The sequence below is a fragment of the Osmerus mordax genome, chromosome 7 (assembly GCF_038355195.1).
Source record: "Osmerus mordax isolate fOsmMor3 chromosome 7, fOsmMor3.pri, whole genome shotgun sequence".
In the NCBI taxonomy this organism is placed as follows: Eukaryota; Metazoa; Chordata; class Actinopteri; order Osmeriformes; family Osmeridae; genus Osmerus; species Osmerus mordax.
In genome coordinates, this window is record NC_090056.1 from 17,852,461 (window position 1) to 17,870,691 (window position 18,231).

Consider the following 18,231-nt stretch of genomic DNA (forward strand, 5'->3'; position numbering starts at 1 on the left):
ATCAGTTTACATGCTCGTCATACAGGTTGACAAGTTTAGTGTTTACTATAGAGAGATTTAGTCAAAACAGTTTGGTAGTATATTGGTCCATTAAAACACCATTGTTTGGAAGTTTCAATGTGCTGTATTTCTGTACTTTCCTCCTTCTCATGCACAACTGTAACGCAAACTATTATAGATTTGTACCGCAATCTAAACAGACACTTCTACAATCAGGATACTATTCTGAATCTGTAAGTATCATTTTTATGTGCTCTTGTTATTTACATGTTTATTTATATTGAGCTTGATTATTGAAACACATTTTTTATCCTTGACCGTCGATTTCTGTCTACACATTGTCGTGTTTCTCAATTACTGGAAAATACAAGCACAATATTTAAATTGTAATTTTTTTAAATGTTCATTGACATGCTATTACGAAAAACATGTAGGGAAGACGTGGAGAGGTGGCCCTTAGTTAGGGATATCTTAACCTACATTTCGGTTTCACAGCTATCTAGCGCCATCTCTTGTTACAATTTGTGTGTGCTGACCCTTCCAAACAAGAAGGTGAAACATCTACACCATTGTTTATCAGCCAATTGGATGACTGGCACACTTAACAACTTTTAAAAAGTACTCCTCCTACATGAAAAAAGACCACCAAAATATATTTTTAAATGGGTTGATGATTTTCACCAATTCTCACATGAAACATAAGAAAAAGAAAGACAAAATAAAGTTGGATGTATAGTACATTGCTTTCTTAGGCATATCCAACTGACTAAATTGTGTGAACATCATTTTAATTTGTAAACCCATCATAATCCAATAGTGGATTATTACCAAAACATACATGTCAACTAATTTGCATAGAATATCAAGAAATCTATAGTTAGATCAAATCTAGTTCAGAATACTAAATTCAGTGCAACCTTTAAATGACTGAAGAGGGCAGTAGAGACTACTTAAAAATTAAATCTTTGCTTCCAGACCCCATATTGTTAAGACAGCACCAACATCACAAAAAATATATAATTAACTGTGTCTGTTAACCTGTCTGTTTAATGTTTCTTTATATCAGAAAACATAGACTGTACAAATAATCAGAAAATAGCACTTTTTTTTATCTTAACCCTTGTGTTATCTTCGGGTCATTCTGACCCATCAGTCATTGTGACCCACCGTCGTATTGCGACAACTTTACTGCATACAAAAACAAAGTGAAGCCTTTTCTTTTAACCGTTGGGCTGTCTCAGACCCCCCACATTGCGAAGGTTAAAAGAAAATTATTTTTATTTGTTTTTGTATTGGGTAAAATTGGGTAAACACAACGATGGTTCGTTATGAACCTTTGGGTCATGTGACCCGAAGGCAGCACAAGGGTTAAGACCTCTCAAACGCGGTCTGTGTGCAAGCACGTGAAGGCATGTGGAAGGTCTGTTTGTAATTTTTCATCGGTTCCAAGTGCTCTGAAGTCCTCTCTTATTAGAGATCCTGTGTTCACATGCCCTTCAATTATACTTGAAGATCACAGACATGCACTCACACACACACAAAACCAACGATACAGGATATGTAGTAAGATAGAAATCCTCGGTGCATTGAATAAATAGGATGTTTTTCACATCTTTCCTCACGTTAGACCCTTCTTGAACTGGAAAAGCTAAATTATTCTCTATGCTAGCCTTCTCTACATTGTAAGCCTACATAAAACAAATACACAGTGAGATTACAGGTTTAGACCACGTACAACATTGACTACAATGGGAAATTAAAAAGCAAGAAGCCTTCGGTTTTTGCAGGTGTTTTCTTACACTCCAAAGTGTCTATTGCACACAAGTGCTCTGCAGGCCACAACATCTTACACATGGTGTCCAGGAAGGAGTGTGCAAAAGCGGACTGTATGAAAGAGCATGTTGAAAGCAAAGTGGTTGGCTTCTATTCCACCCCTCCTCACCGTCCTTCGATCGCTGTCCTTGTCAGCCAAGAGAAGTTGTGCTAGGATCTGTAGCGGTATGAAAAGACGTCTAGAGTGGTAGAGAAACAAAGAGGGGAAAGATGGGTTTAGAGAAACAATGGCAAAGGTCATTCCATGGAATACGGTGTTGTGTTCGGTAGTTTCCATGGAAACAGTCTTCCTCCTCCTTTCCTCACCCGACTGAAACCGTGTAGAGCAGCAGATCCCCTCCCCACGGGCCGTCCGGTAGACGGGCGACACACACACCCGGGCGGCGGGGGGCAGGTGTGTGAGGCGGGTGGACAGGGAGCTGGAGGGCAGGTAGAGGGAGGAGTGCTGGGGCCCGGCTGGAGAGCCTCTCTGGTCCTGGTCCTCCCAGGTCAGCCAGTAGCCCCTCAGACCCTGGGCACTGGGCTTCCAGTCCACCTGGACAGAGTCGCTGCCCACCTTGGTCAACTGCAGGTCTGCTAGGGCTGGCGTCACTGGGGAAGGATGTACAAGGGGAGATGTGAGGTTTGAGTGTGACAGGGAAAGAGAAAGGGAGAGAATAAATAAGAGATTTAACTTAATACATTTAATCATTTAATTTAGCTTTAGTTCGAAACCAACCCCAGGGTTCGCAAGGCGGTCTTTCTCCATTCAAGTGTCGACCGAGAGTAGAAATACAAGCCAAAAAGCAGTTAAGCTGTGAACCCCTCCCTCTATTTAGAAAAGAAGGATTAAAGGATTGTAAAATGATCCCTAACCCAGTTTCCAAGGTCCCTATTTCCCACCAGGCTCCTCACCTTCCTGGGTGCACATCTTCACCGATATGGCCCTCTCCTTCCCAGAGGAGTAGCGGGCGCTCACGGTGACCAGGTACTGAGTGTCTGGCTGCAGGTTAGTCAGAACCGTAGAGTTCTGCCATCGGCCCGTGGTGACGATGTGAAGCTTCCCTCTGGGCAGAGCAGAGTACTCCACCTTGTAGCTCTGCACAGCCTCAGGCTGCACAGGACCCCAACTCACCCTCACAGAGTTCACGCCCAACTCAGAGATGGTCACTGTGGCTGGGCTCATCACCTCTGACATGGGACAGGGGGACAGGGAGAGACAATTTAGAAGGGAAGTAGAGAGGAGAGTTTCTTCGTTGGTGAACATACGACAACAAAAGTCCACTTGAATGTTTCCAAAAGCTGATTAAAACAATAATCATCTAACACTCAGCAGAACTGAGTTAATTATTGCATAATTAAACGTGTTCTGTAATAGAAATTATAAACTACTTGAAAGCACTTGAACTAAGTACCTAAGTGGGGGTTCATTTGATTCGTCTGTCCCAATGGCATCAAAGCGCTACATACGATAAATCAAGTGCATCCAAGTGTTCTACAGGAGTTTCAAATTTGCTACTCAAATAGACTGATGACATACAGTACCAGTCAAAAGTTTGTAGTGTACATTCTAAACTATAGCTGGTACGCCCGCTTGTTGTCTAGATAATGAAGGCAGACGTACCTGGCTTTGTAGTGAAGTTGACGGAGAGTGAGTTTGACAAATGTTCGTTGGACTCGGGGGTCAGTGTGGCTGAATAGGTTGTGTCCGGCCTCAGACCAGTCAGCTTGACGTCGCTGGCGTCCCCCGGCCGGGTCAGTCTCTGGTACTGACCGCCGCTGGTACTAGGACTGGTACCACTACTGCCACCACCTCCTCCACCCACAGTACCGGTAGGAACTGGTCCATACCGGATCTCGTAGTAACCGGTCAGACCGGTTAATACCGGCCTCCACTGCAGCACAGCGCTGTCGGTGGACACATCTCGGACCTGGAGCCGCTCGGCTTGGATGATCTCTGGATGAGAAACAGGATGAGAAAGCATGGGGGTCTACGGGTCTAAACTGGACCACGCTGCCGACAGGAACGCACCCGGTGTTAACAGTATCACATGGGGATGCTCTCATCTAATCAACTACAGCTATAATTATAATTACACTTAACACCTGCAGGAAGATGCATCTAATGCACACCAAGGGTCCAGCCAGACAGACATTACAGAAGAGAGACAGGCTTAAGCCCTTCAGACAGACAGACAGACAGACAGACAGACGATCCCAAACACATTCAAAGCCTGTGCGATAAAACCATTCAAAATAGACAACCCAGTTTGGATGGTTCCCCTGCTACACAACAGCCAGCCCCCCAGGAGAGGTCCCAGTGTAAAAGATACCCACAGAAGTACGGGAAGAGGACGCATTTACTCCATGCATCATGTCTTACTGCTACATAGACTGACTTTACTGTCCATGGGTGCATTATGGTTGTTACCCTATCTATCCAGAGAAATACTCTCCTGTCTATTTATATCTACGTCTGGCACTTCAGGGGACACAGGAGAGAAGGAGGGTGGATGGTGGTGAGGGAAATAGGACTGGGGTTAAATAATTTCTATATTAATAGCCCCAACTCTCTCCTTACAGTCTGTCACACACACACACACACACACAGTGTCATCTTTCCCTTTCGCCCCACTGTCTCTGGGAGTGTGTGGTATTATAGTGTGAGTGTGGTAAGCTGCAGTGGAACGACGGCAAGGCAGAAGAGGGAAGTCTGACTCAGGTGCAGGCAATTTAGGAAATGACATGCAGGGTAATCAAAGATTTAAATTGCAACATGGATTATGCAAATAAGGACATTTTCCAATTGAAATCGTGTCGCCTTCAATTACGGTGACATCCCCCCGGCTTCAGAAACCAGAAGCTAAGCTCCTTTACTGAAATTCTTAAAATTAACAAGTATTCCATTCAGAAGACGCACTGAAGTTTACGGTAGGCCTAAATATTACCTCCACAACACACATACACACCAACGCCACCAACTCACCAATGATGGCGTCCCTCAGGTCGTCTGTGATGATACTCATGTCATCGATGTCAATAAAGTACAGATGTGACTCCACGGGCGGGCTCACAACCTGACGCAGCACCTGGTAGTTCCCGTGGCCCGTGGACACCACCAACACCGCCACGCCTTCCTCTCGCAGCTCCGCCATTGGTCCAATCACATCGCCCGGTTTCACTCCATCCGTCAGCCATACCAACACCCTGGGGAGCCCCGGCCTTGCCCCTCCTACCCCTCCAGGCCTCAGCACCGAATCCTGGGCCATCCGTAAGGCCTCCTCCGTGTTGGTGTCGCCCCCAAGAGGCCTGGTGCTCTTGAGCGCCCGCTGAAGACCAGCTTGGGTATTAAAGAAGTTGAAGCCAAACTCAAGGTGGGGTTGAGTACCCACCTGCAGCAGTCCTACTCTGACCTGGTCCTCGCCCAATGAGAACGGGAGGAGGAGTTCGGAGAGGAAGCTGAGCATTCGGGTGTGCTCATAGGACGAAACACTGCCCGAGGAGTCCAATAGAAAGAGAACATCACCCTCGCAACAGTTGAGCACTGGGAGAAAGAGAGAGAACAATATTTAACAAGAAGAAAATAGGTTTATCTGCCAATAACAATGGGCTCCATTGCCTCAGTGTAACTGTTCCATTATGAAGTCCTCAGTGTAACTGTTGTTTACAGGTAGGTTGTGTTTACAGTGATAAGACAATCATGAGGAAACAGTGTGGTCTTGCTCGCCAAGTACCACAAACACACAGGTGGAATGTTAAAAACATTACCACACATTTATAGGCTTAAGTATAATCCCAGTACCTAGCTATCCAACCATAGAAAGAGAATATTCAACAAGCACTCTCAAAATCCTCCTTCCTCCCTCAACTTTTTCCATTGGTCTCCTCCCTACGCACACACACACACACACACACACACACAATTTCCCTCTCTCGCCATCCACCTCCTTGGAATAACACAGTCACACAGTCATTAAAATCTTTTACAGCGAAGCCTTAAGCCTGAAAGCAGGAGACAACTAAAACCGAGAAGGGAGGCTTGAGCAGGCATAGGAGGGGAAGTGAGAAACAAGTCATTACGGAGATAAGAACAGATCAAAGCAAACAACGGAAACTATAAATAGGGATAAAGAAGCCGAGACAACTGGTGAAGGAGTTAGGCGGATAGGTGTAATTCCTCACAATGCCCTCAAACACACGCAGTGAACACAGAGGAAGACTACTTTGCAGATTTCATAAAAGAAGCAAGCGAGTCCATATTAAGACAGAAAGGGAATGATATGACTGTATTAAGAGAGTAGAGTGGGAGTGAAGAGGGAGTGGCAGAACAGTGGGGCTACTGGGTATTGGAGTGAGGGAGGGAAAGAGAGAAAGAAAGGGTTAGGGGGAGGTATGCATTGGCTGTTCCATCCGAGAGAAAAGAAGGAATGTACCGTAGGGAAGTGGAGGGAGAGAAAGTAGGAGAGACAGAGACTGTGTATGTGTGTGATTGAACTGATTCCAGTACATCGTACCCACAAAGGAAATATTGGTGAAATCACCTACCCAACGTTTGACCTCAGCTAGTTAGACATTTCCTTATTTTCTTTAGACACCTCTCAGAGAATTTCTTAACGCTTCACATTAAGGTTGAGAGATTGTACTGATAAGAGCTGTGTTGAGAGAGGACCACTGAGGCATGTATGAACAAACACACTTGCATATTCTCTCTTACCTCCTTAAAATGCCCTACATCTGTCTTATTGTTTGGACTTTGCACTGCAGTACCCTATGAGGGAGGGGCCAGAGCTACCAAGCACATATGGCCTTTTGGTTCGAGGTCCTTCCCTGTCCTCAGCCTCTATGGGCATGTGTGTTTATCTAATACCAAATGTTTGGACCTAACATTCAGTAGCAGAGTTCAACTCTGAGAGAATCTTGGAGAGGGCTTCCGGAATGGAACCCATCGTTGTAATCATGATTAGCTTCTATTGCAAGTGCTGAACTCACGAATCATGAAATTTATAAATCATGGAAGTGAACAGCATTGGTGGGCTAGAAAGCAGAGTGATGAACTCCCGCCTTTGAAATGGAAGCGTGAATAAAGTGCACACACATGCTTTCTTGGTAGGAGATGCTAGTTTGGTGGACATGGCTTGCATTGTGTTAATACATACACACACATGCACACATGTATACACACATTTACATTTATTCATTTAGCAGACGCTTTTATCCAAAGCGACTTCCAAGAGAGAGCTTTACAAAAGACACATATATACACACAGGTCAGGTGCGCTACAGATGTACATTCACACAGGCTAAATGGGCCTGAGGAACTTGGCACTTTCTTTCCTGGAGCTAAAACACTCCAAAGCTGTATGATGCTCACATCACATGACCAGTGAATGAGGATATGCTTACATCTCCAGTCCAGAGGGAAGAGGTGGACCCAAGGTGTATCCACAAGCCTTCAAAGTTAGCATGGTCTTTATCAAAAGCTTAGGGCATAAGTAATTTGCGTGTTAATTTAGTCAAATCCCTTCTGGTCTCTATAAATGGAATAGGCTTTGAGTAGACTGCTGATCTGTACACACTGAGTCACACTGTTAAACCCACACCGACAGACTTGAGTTGAGTCACGACCAAGTTTAACTTTTAAGCGCTGTGATAGGTTATATTCCACATTCAACTGCAAGGGTGGGACCTTGCTCCTTTTATATTGTTAATCAATTACATATTTAAATACTATCAAAATAACCCACAAGATAATTGTGACTAGCACTAAACGATCATTTTTTCCAGGTTATTTATCATTGTCGCGTGTTTCAAATGACTGTGACCGTTGTGATTCGACAATTAACTACTATCATGTTTCCCTTTGTTACCTAACCCCCCAGGTAGCCCACCGCCAACCACCTTAAAAACTCACCTGCTTCAGGTAGTGGGTTCTGTGCAATGGACGACCAAAGGAACACGCAGGACAGCATGCATGTCAACAAAACTCGACTCTCCATTGTAGGTAAACTTTTGGATCAAAATCAACTACACGAATAATAACTCAGGTTACCTTAGATTGAACAATTCATATCACAAAATGTTACATTATTCCGACGTTTCCCCTTGGTGACTATATATCTTGAGCATTTTGTTCCAATCAACGATGTCGGTTGATTATACTCCTTTGAGCGCGTCAGGTGCCTTGAACGAAACGAACTAACTTGCGTCCGAGTGTACAGATCCCAGCCCAGCCCATTGAGAAGTCCTTCCGATTCCCTATTATCCCCTCCCTCCCTATCCTACTTGCTTCTCCCTCCTCTTTTTCCCGTCTTACAAGTAACTCAGAATAGCAGTGTCCTGTCCTAGAGACATCTTTTGGGCTCGAGTCCATTTTTCCAAACAGCATTCCAGTTCTCATTATTTTTGACCATGAGGAAAATAGCACCTGTTTCTTTTAAATAGGGTAACAAATTGGCTTAGTTCCATACGCTGAATAAACAAATGCAAAATTTAGGACAGCTCTTAACCAACTTAATTAACTATTAAGTAAAAGCAGGGCCATCTTGTCATGTGTGCTACTTATGACTGTCCTTGGCTGACCAGAGACACAACCACATTCAGCCTTTACATCACTGGTAATGAGAAAATGGTATCCTGGGTAAAAGTAGGCAGAGTGCCTATTAAATAATGGGCCACATTCAAGCATGTACTATCATGCTATGTCTTAGATGTTAACAGTTAGGACAAAAAAAAACGTATCAATAAAAAAAGAAAGAAAGAGAAAACTCAATGAAAGAAAACTATTCAAAGAAAGAAATCAAAGAAAGAAAGAGAATGGGTAGGAGGGAGCGACAGAGGAAGTGGGATTGAACAAAGGTCAGGATTCCTCCTAGACTCAACATGCTGTCCAATATTTCTATTGTGCCTTTGAGACATTGACTACACCCCAATGCACACACACACACACACCTAAAAACTAAACACTGTCACACAATATAAGGTTTTCATTAAAGTTCTGGAACAACATCTCATTCACAAAAGTTTTTATGAACTGTACACTTTATTTTTATAATTATATTTATAGTTATATTTATAACTGTCTTTTGTTGCTATTGACGGATGCTTGAACCCAGACTGATATCCCACATCAGAAAGAGCACACAGCATCACATTTGCTTGTATGGAGTGACTGGTTAGGGATTGCATCCTGTTTCAAAGAGGTTTACGTTGCTCCAACATGAAGTCCTGTGGCCTTCTGGCCTCTTGACCGGCTGTTGACCCTTTACACTCTGTTCACATGGGAGTCCTGCTCTTTGAATTGTCCTGTGAGCTGTAAATCAGTTAGGAATCCCCACCTGGAATAACTTCGGATGGTATGTGTGTATGTGTGTGTGTGTGTGTGTGTTTATATGTATGAATACAGGCCTGTAAAAGTGTGTGTGTTTGTGTGTCTGCATATTCAGGTGTGAGATGTGTGCCAACGTAAGTGTGCATCATGTGACCTTTACAACTGATGTAAAGTAATGCATTTACTGCTGATGATCTACGAGTAGTCAAGGTTAACATCTGTGTAACCGTTCTGTAAATTAATTTTAAATCCAATAATGTATATATAACCTCTTGAGTTACTGAGAGAAAATTTAAAATAGTTCTCATTCTGCACTACTTAATAAGTCAACACATTTCTTCTCTGTCATCCATGTGTTAGATTAGGCAACCTAAAGGGATGGTCTGTTTTTAGTTATTTGCACATTCCACTGCAATCCCCGTGGAGCGATAGTAAAGCTTTCATGGGATGCGCATTTCGCTCCGCGTCAATTTCACCGAAGTGTAACACACAAGGATGAAGTAAGGAGCCAGAGTTAACTCTTTCTGCAGTAAGCAAGGCGACAAGGCCAGGGGAGAGATGACAGGCAGGAGGACAGAGAGGGTGGAATGGAACAGGCCGCCACAACGTATTATGAGCCTGTTCATGGTGTGACAACATGGAAATATAGAGAATTTCTTTTTTTGTTTTGTTATGAGACAGGAGGGACGTTTTAAGCAAAAAATCTGAAACACTTGAGGTTTATACAAGTGAGTAGCCAGAGTAATAGGGATTCATACACTCCCTTGATACTTTGACACATGGTAGTGTTCATGCTGCACTTTACCATAGAGACCAGAGCTGAAGCTAATCTGGCACCAAGGTGGAAAACCCATTTCAGTAGTTAAGTGAATTCTCCACTTCTCCCTATGCCAGGTTCCCCGCCCCCCCCAAGTCTTTGGCATGTTTGTGGCATTTGAGGTTTATAGCGTGCCATGTTTGGTGGAGTTGTGTGAATTAAGAGGTGAAGTGTTGACTTTTTCCCTTACTTTTTTGGATGAAACCCAAACCAGTGTGAGGAGGGAGAAACGTAGGGGAGCGATGAAGGATAACATCAAAACGTGGAATTTTGAAAGTTGAGGACTGTGGAGATGTCGGGTGCAGTGGTGATTAAAGACGAGATACCATAAAAATTTAGATAGGGTTTCTGATTACAATGGAGGTATAGTCAAAACACCAGTAAATCTCTGCTGGACCTCATAGGCAAATGAAAAATCTCAAACTCCCAAGAGAAGCCAAGAATCCTCCTGCGCTGGAGCGCTCTGGATTCTGACACCAGGCATAAATAAAAGCCATTAAAGTAAACTTTAAGTACAGTGGAGGGAAGTCAGATGGGTTTCCCATCCCTGTGCTTTGTTGAGGTTCGTAATTGCCAAAATGCCCACTGTCTTCCTGACCAGCCTTGAACCCTCCGTTCCTGCGTCAACTGTAACTTCCTGCTCCTCATGTGTCACATCCTGTGTATTTCTTCCTTCTGCAAAAACATTGTTAGCAAGGTTGTTTGTGAGGTGATGGCTTTTTAAATATTTTTCGGTGTGCTCACAATGCTGTTAATTTATTGGTTCAAAGGATGACCAAGGGTTACACACAAAAATCTATAGATCGTGTTCATTGCATAGTACAAATTAAAGGAAACTTTCAGGGAAAAAGGCCTGATGCAGAACAGGATATCCCACCATGCTTTAAAGCCAAAGTGAACAAATAGCAGGGAACTTATCCATCTTCAGGTTTCTTAAACAAAGTTGACAGGTTACACTAACCATCTACAGTGAATAGTACTCTGAACATAGTTACTTGAAGAATCAAACCTAAAGTATTTATTTGAGCTAAGGGGATAAAAAACATAAGTATGTGTGCACTGTGTAGTGTGACTAAATGACAGACAGATTCATTGAACATATTGAAACATCTGCTTTGCTATATGCAATGAGTATTCCCAACAGCCAAACAGCCAACACCCTCAATGTAATATTGCCGTTTTCCATAGTGAAGTATTACAGTCTTGCATTTTGCCAAGGTTGTCTCATGGAAGTTTTCTCTAAAGCTGTTGGCCTCTCCAGAAAGGACACCTCAGACAATGGTGTTATTGTGACCGGATTCATATTACAATGGCTATCTTTAGAATTTGGGTCTAAAACCACAAACACATTAGGAAACATTTTCATATATTATAACTAAAAGAACATGTAACAGCTATATGTGTCTTTGCAAACAATTTATTTACCCCGTTGCTATTTAAATTGGGCCCACACAATGCAAAAAAGTAATGAGAATATCCAAAGATTTGCAGACTTTGTTAAACATCGACAAGGCTGATTGAATCAGTGACCCAAAGGCAACCACATGTCAATTTTCCTTGCTCAATATATTGAGCTTGAATCCCAACCAATGTTAAACCATGTGTGCCTTGCAAACAAATACTATTAAAATACTAAAGCCAATTTTTTCAGAGTAAAGGTCAGTGGTGTGATTCATCACTGTAACAGTCCAGCAATATCTGACTCCTGTCTGACAATCCCTAGGAGAGGGACTGGCATAGCAAGTGTAACCGAACAAGCTAGAACACTTGCAAACACACACACAGCCCACACACACTTGAACAGAGCTTAGCTCTGTGAAGATGGTTTATATCAATGTTCACATTGCAAGGATTCCTACAAGGCTCCACAAACTCTCTCTCTCTCTCTCGCTCTATCTCTATCTGTCTGTCTCTGTTTCTCACTCTCTTTGCTCTCCTCTGTCTAGGCCCACATTTTCTTTCTTTTCTCCTCATAATGAAACAGCATTGAACCTTTTTCCCCTTCATTCTTTCATTCTATAAATTTTTCTTTCCTTTTATTTTTGTCCTGCGTGTCTCCTTTGACTGGTTCGACCAGTACAATCTCTCAGCATGTCTTGGCCATTGTACATTGCAGCTGCATGTTCAATTCTCTCCGCAGTCTGTAATATCATGACCCTTATTGCTCACACACTCCCTTTGGTGTCCCAGCTGCCTTCCACCCTTAGTTACGCTTATGTATACTGTACACACACACACACAAACACACACTTCTTTTTATACCCAATAGCTAGACACGCTTTCTCACTAGTCCTCTAAGTAAGTATCTCCAGAAGTTTTATGAAGTAAATGTCTGAATCAGTATTTTTCTACATTGTTTTTTGCTTTAGTTTCTTTACTTTAGTGAACTGAGCGGATGCAAGGCACGGAATGTTTTCTTTGTGATAGGTGAGCTTTGATGGGCTGCCAAGGCACTCCCACCCTGAATCTGTCCTAACAGATACCTCAGCGGATGTATATGCCCCTAAAATTTGTGTGGCACATCTACATTTTAGTAGTTTAGAAGAAAAAAAAAAATTCTAACTAAGTGTATGTGTGTGTGAGGGAAGGATAGAAAGAGAAACAGAGAAAGAGACAGAGGGAAAAAAGTAAAATAGAGGATAAAAAAAAAACGAGAGGAAAAAAAGAGAATGAGATAGTCTATAAGTGCATGTGTGCATCTGTGATTTTGTGTGGATGCGTGTGTTGTAGCCAGTCTTAGGCCTCTCACCAGATGGGAAGAGTAGCGTCACTCCACCTTAATGACAGGGAGTTAACAGTCAGTGTATGCAGGCCATCCTGACTGCTAACAACCACCTATGATTAATTGGCTACTCTCGTTCCAGTTGTCTATCTGTCACTTCCCTTTTTGTCTTTCATTCTGTATCCCTCTTGTTCAACCCCCCCCCCCCCTCTTTTTGTCTTTCTCTCTCTTTCTCTCCCCCTGCCTTCCATCTCTCCCTTCCTTCCTTATGGCCCAAGGGGTGATACAGTGAATCTGTGACTTGTTTTAACTTCATTCCTCTTGTCAAGGTGACAGAAATGTGCGGGAGGTGAAAAGGGGCATAGCATTGTCTGTCAGTGATATGGTACGAGGGGTTGTGTTTGAACTTGTCTTCCATGACTGCCTCTGTCTACCTGTCTGCAGCTGATGAGTAATCCATCTCCGTGGTGAGCACATAGCATGAGGGGAAATGGCTGTTTTAACCCCAGGGTGAAAGGGTGATAAGAGACATGGAAGCTTCGAGGGGAAAGGGTTTGTCCTGCCACTCACAAAGGAAGTAAAGACAAGTAATCTACCGAATATTTGTTTGTTTGTTTTATTTGATTATGTTTTATATTGCCAAGGTATCTCACAACATTTAGGAATCCATCTTCAACAGTCGTGGCCGAAGGGGGTGGTGAATTTGAAGAATTTAAACGTGACACAAATGTGTCTATTAACTCAGGGCCTCATGTACAAACACTTTGACGCCCACTTCAAGCGTATTTGTTTCGCAACGTGCGTGTAAAAGCATGGCGAGGTATGTACAAACATGTCGCACTGAGGTAAAAGCGCAGACTGCCTTTCACGGCAACTGAAAAAGGCAAATTGCGCTTTTCCCTGTCATGCATATGCATTCACGGGAAAGTGGGAGTTTCCCATAAAGAGATGGGAGGGAATGCGTAAAGTGTGCCTAATTATGTATTCCGCGGTATGTACAAAACCCGCCCGTGAAAGCGCACCTCCATTTTGTCGTGAAAATTATGCGCCTCTTAAAAGCAGGTGTAAACCAGGATGCGGGTTACCTCTCATATGCCTCCTGGTGAAATGGCAGCAGTAATTCGAGCAAGACGAAAACATAGGCCAAGGAGATGAGCTGAAATGATTTTTGCCACAAGGATCACACTTTTTCAGTGGAGTGAACACAACACAATTACAAGTTACAGATTAAGCAGCCATGCAATATCACAGTTATTGTGTAGGTCTGGAATTCCGGCCTTGTATAATATTTAAATTTTCTGTCACGTCATGAACAAACACATCAACTTCGTTATCACTAAATCTTTGTTTTCGCTGTTTTGACTTTGGTGGCTGATCCGTGATAGAAAGAGAGGAGGCCCATTCAATTTAGCCTGGCTCTGCCCTCCTACGTACTTCCGCTCAATTTTCATTTAGCTTCTGTACTGCGTCTGGGGTTCCCATTTATTAGTCAGATGTCTCCGGTAAACTTTTTATCGGTCCAATCAGCAAACAGACGTAGTGGCTGAGAACGTTCTGTAATGGCGGTGGAGAAAGATGCGAGCGAAGCCATTCAGTCCGTTGTGGCAACGCTGCCGAGTATCCAGAAGTTAAAGCCGGTGTTGTATCACCCGATGCATGACTCTGGATTGGCACCCCCTCGCGGGAGCGAGCGCGCGCAAATCAAAAAGTGAAGGATTTTGTCTTGATATCGCAACCAAACGAAGGGGAGACAGAAGTCTCACACCAGTGGCGATTTTAAACTATTTTTAGGGGTGCTCAAGCACCCCTAAAAATAGTTCACATGCCTAAATGCAACTTAGTACTAAAAACGATGTATGAACTAAGTATCAACATCAAAAGAAATGTTCTCACCATCAAATCGTTTTTTAAGATAGGAAATATTACTCTTATTGTTTAAGTCAATGAAATAAATGAAAAAATAAAACATAATAATCCCACAACTACCATGGACTATTCTGATTTCAGACCTGTCCACCCTATACATACACATGTATTGGTATTACATTTATGCTATTAAATGTACATAATGCTGGAGTAGAAGGGAAGAAACGTATGCAGGGGGAGAGCATTTCATGGCAGGACTTGTTTTCCATTCGATGTAAGTGCAATGCACTCCCTGCTAACACTGACTAGGAACGTGTTACATGCCTGAAACTTACTGTGGTTACTCATACTAGTGCCCTCAGTGTACAGTAAGAATCATTTGATGCTGGGATATACAGAACAGACAATACAAGGGGGTGCATTTCACGACAGGCTTGTTGTATTCCTTCTTGCCATGAAATGCACCCCCTGCTAACTCTGACTAGGAAAGTGTCACATGCCTGAAACTTACTGTGGTTACTCATACTAGTGCCCTCAGTGTACAGTAAGAATCATTTGATGCTGGGATATACAGAACAGACAATAGAGGGAGGTGCATTTCACGACACGCTTAATGCACCCCCTGCTAACTCTGTCTAGGAAAGTGTTACATGCCTGAAACTTACTGTGCTTACTCATACTAGTGCCCTCAGTGTACAGTAAGATTCATTTGATGCTGGGATATACAGAACAGACAATACAGGGGGGTGCATTTCACGACAGGCTTGTTGTATTCCTTTTTGCCATGAAATGCACCCCCTGCTAACTTTGACTAGGACAGTGTCACATGCCTGAAACTTACTGTGGTTACTCATACTAGTGCCCTCAGTGTACAGTAAGAATCATTTGATGCTGGGATATACAGAACAGACAATACAGGGGGGTGCATTTCACGACAGGCTTAATGCACCCCTGCTAACCCTCACTAGGAAAGTGTTACATGCCTGAAACTTACTGTGCTTACTCATACTAGTGCCCTCAGTGTACAGTAAGAATCATTTGATTCTGGGATATACAGAACAGACAATAGAGGGGGGTGCATTTCACGACAGGCTTGTTGTATTCCTTCTTGCCATGAAATGCACCCCCTGCTAACTCTGACTAGGAAAGTGTCACATGCCTGAAACTTACTGTGGTTACTCATACTAGTGCCCTCAGTGTACAGTAAGAATCATTTGAAGATCATTTGATCAGTTTTAAGCTTCAACAGAGTACCCGCCTTCAAGGAAATTAACGCTTGTCAATGGAGCGAGCCCAGACTCTCTGTACAAATGAAATGTACTAGAGTCTGGTTAGGACCAGGCTACATTCAATTGCACGTTTAAATGCTTGCAATTTACAGTATAGTGGGCGGAGAAAAAGGAACTGATTGCCCTATGAACTGCAGGTTTGGTAAATACGACGTAAACTGAAGTATCACAGCATGCGCTTTCTGAGGGTTGGCCATGGCGCTGATAACGCTACGTTTGCAAATGTTGGGAGGGACACATCCCCCCCCAATATTCAAATCTGGTCAAAATGTCCCCCCTGTAATGATAGTTGTTGCTTGCGTAAGTAACTTTACACCCCCCAATATAGTGATATAAAAATATAAATGTGCTACGCTATGACAGGCAACCACGCACGCTGTCCGAAATTATCATAAACAAATTTAATTCGTCCCCCCCAATGTTGACTCCATGGCTACGGCCTTTTGCCTCAGTGTATTACAATATTCAGGTCACAGTGCAAAGCAAGGCCTATGCTTTATTGAACAGACTACTGATTACTCAGCACAAAAGCATTAGGTCTATTCAAGTTTCTTAGACTTTATTATAGTCTTCTCCACTCAGTAAACATTAGCTTTATTTGAAGGTCATGGTCAACATTGGATACCAGGTGTGCCATACCTAACAGAACTGACCTTGATTGCTGGTGCATAGCATGTTCATGCTCCAAAGCACCCAAAAGACTGACTACTGGAACAGTATTGAACATGAATGCAGACATTGACAAACAGAATGAAAAGACAACATTTCTCTTTAACCACCCACAGGCATTTTTAATGGGTCTACTTGAAAGCAGTTCAATGATTAGCTACTGCTGTGAACTGAGACCACAGAACAAGGCTCTGCTGAGTTTCCCCTCGTCAGTTCACACAGAGCAAAGAAAATAAGAAATATATATAAATACGCTACATATAGGCATACTCCACATTTCAAAGCAATATATATATAACTTTTCCACTAAATTAAGAATGAATAAATGATACAAAACTCAAGACAACATAAACAGGATGCTTAGCAAAGAGAGACAAAATAAACTGCATGTAGGCTGGAAGATTCCACACTGACACAGCAGGATATTATTTTGACAAAGTACCTAGATTGTACTAACAGTTTCCTCCTCACATGAAGACCTTGAATGCTTAATCCACCCCCACACTTTCCTGTGTTTCCATATAGGCCTACTCTTGCATTAGTCTTAACAGTACTGAAAGATGTAATGAACCTGTAAAACTTGAGAGAGTGAGAAAGAACAGACACACAAACACACAGAAAATCGGTTTGAAAATCAGAAGTGAATCTCCATCCAGAAAACACCGAAAAACGGCCACGATGTAAAGCAATACGTACAAAACGAATTTTCACTCAGTGTTTTCCAATCACATCAACTGTGCTACTTGAATGTTACTTTCAGACATTCCATGTTCCAACACACTTTTATGCTGAATTTGTGTTAACCATATTCTATCAGTGACCTTGTTTTATTGTATGTTTCTCATCTGACTATTACGTAGGCCTATGAGACCCACGAGAGCCTTCCTGCTCCTGCCTTACCGCCCCTCGACTTGCATTCAATGTAGAACGCTTACATGTATGGCCATATCCATACAAACCGACGTTTGCCGTAGAATTTTTTTTATAGTTGTCCTTGGTAAAGAATGAAATCGTGATGCTTTATTTTAAATGGTTGGAGGCGACTTATCAGTCCCACTAATGTAGAAGGTGAACAAACTAGCCTATTTATTTACGACAAATAGGCTACATAGCACCAGTAGCCTACCAGGCATACCATAGATTATACATCATACAAAGAATGTTTCATATAAATAAAGGATTAACTTGAGTGAAAATCAACATATCAGGGACAAACTTATGGTGGTAGGTAACGTAAACATTCGCATCAAAATTAATGTATGTAACACTTACATCTACCGGTCAATAATGGTACTTCGCTGCGCTGTCCAGCAGAAACGGTTGACTTTCAACAAAAAAGTTTAATCAACAAACCAAAATGGATTTGTAGGCCTATGAGTGCTTTTCTGTATAATAAAGAATGTATCTTTATTTATAAATTTTTACTGCTGTTATGGATAATTCTGTTTATTTGTAATGCAACATGATACCAAAATAGTTGGCAAGATCTATTTGTCATGAGTTACAAGTTAACACTTGTCTTAGGGTAATTAAGTTATTGTATAGTAACAATTAATGAATCTGGGTAGATTATTCTTTTTAAAACCTGATTTATTGCAAAATAGTTAACAACATAGGATTGTGAATACTGCATTCATAAAAAAAATTGTGTTAAAAATCCAACCAGATCATCCAACATTTAGGCATGTTTTGCTAATATGCAAGGCCAACTATACAGCACAAGGTTCCA

General features: G+C 42.4%; 1 protein-coding gene across 4 annotated transcripts; it reads right to left on the reverse strand.

Moving 5' to 3' along the window:
* Nucleotides 1-653: 653 nt before the first annotated feature.
* Nucleotides 654-8,013, reverse strand: vwa1 (von Willebrand factor A domain containing 1). 4 transcript variants are annotated; one of them, XR_010876853.1, is made up of 7 exons: nt 7,724-8,013; nt 4,799-5,356; nt 3,437-3,769; nt 2,728-3,003; nt 2,140-2,424; nt 1,364-2,012; nt 654-1,112 (listed from the first exon to the last, which is right to left on the reverse strand). XR_010876853.1 is itself a non-coding variant. In XM_067239644.1 (6 exons), the coding sequence occupies exons 1-6, from the start codon at nt 7,806-7,808 to the stop codon at nt 1,984-1,986; spliced, it is 1,566 nt and encodes a 521-aa protein (XP_067095745.1). In that variant the 5' UTR covers nt 7,809-8,013; the 3' UTR covers nt 654-1,983. The 4 variants fall into 4 exon arrangements, 3 of the variants coding, with proteins under 3 accessions (XP_067095745.1, XP_067095746.1, XP_067095747.1); XM_067239644.1 differs by having other exon boundaries at nt 654-2,012; XM_067239645.1 differs by having other exon boundaries at nt 654-2,012; nt 7,862-8,006.
* Nucleotides 8,014-18,231: the final 10,218 nt, after the last annotated feature.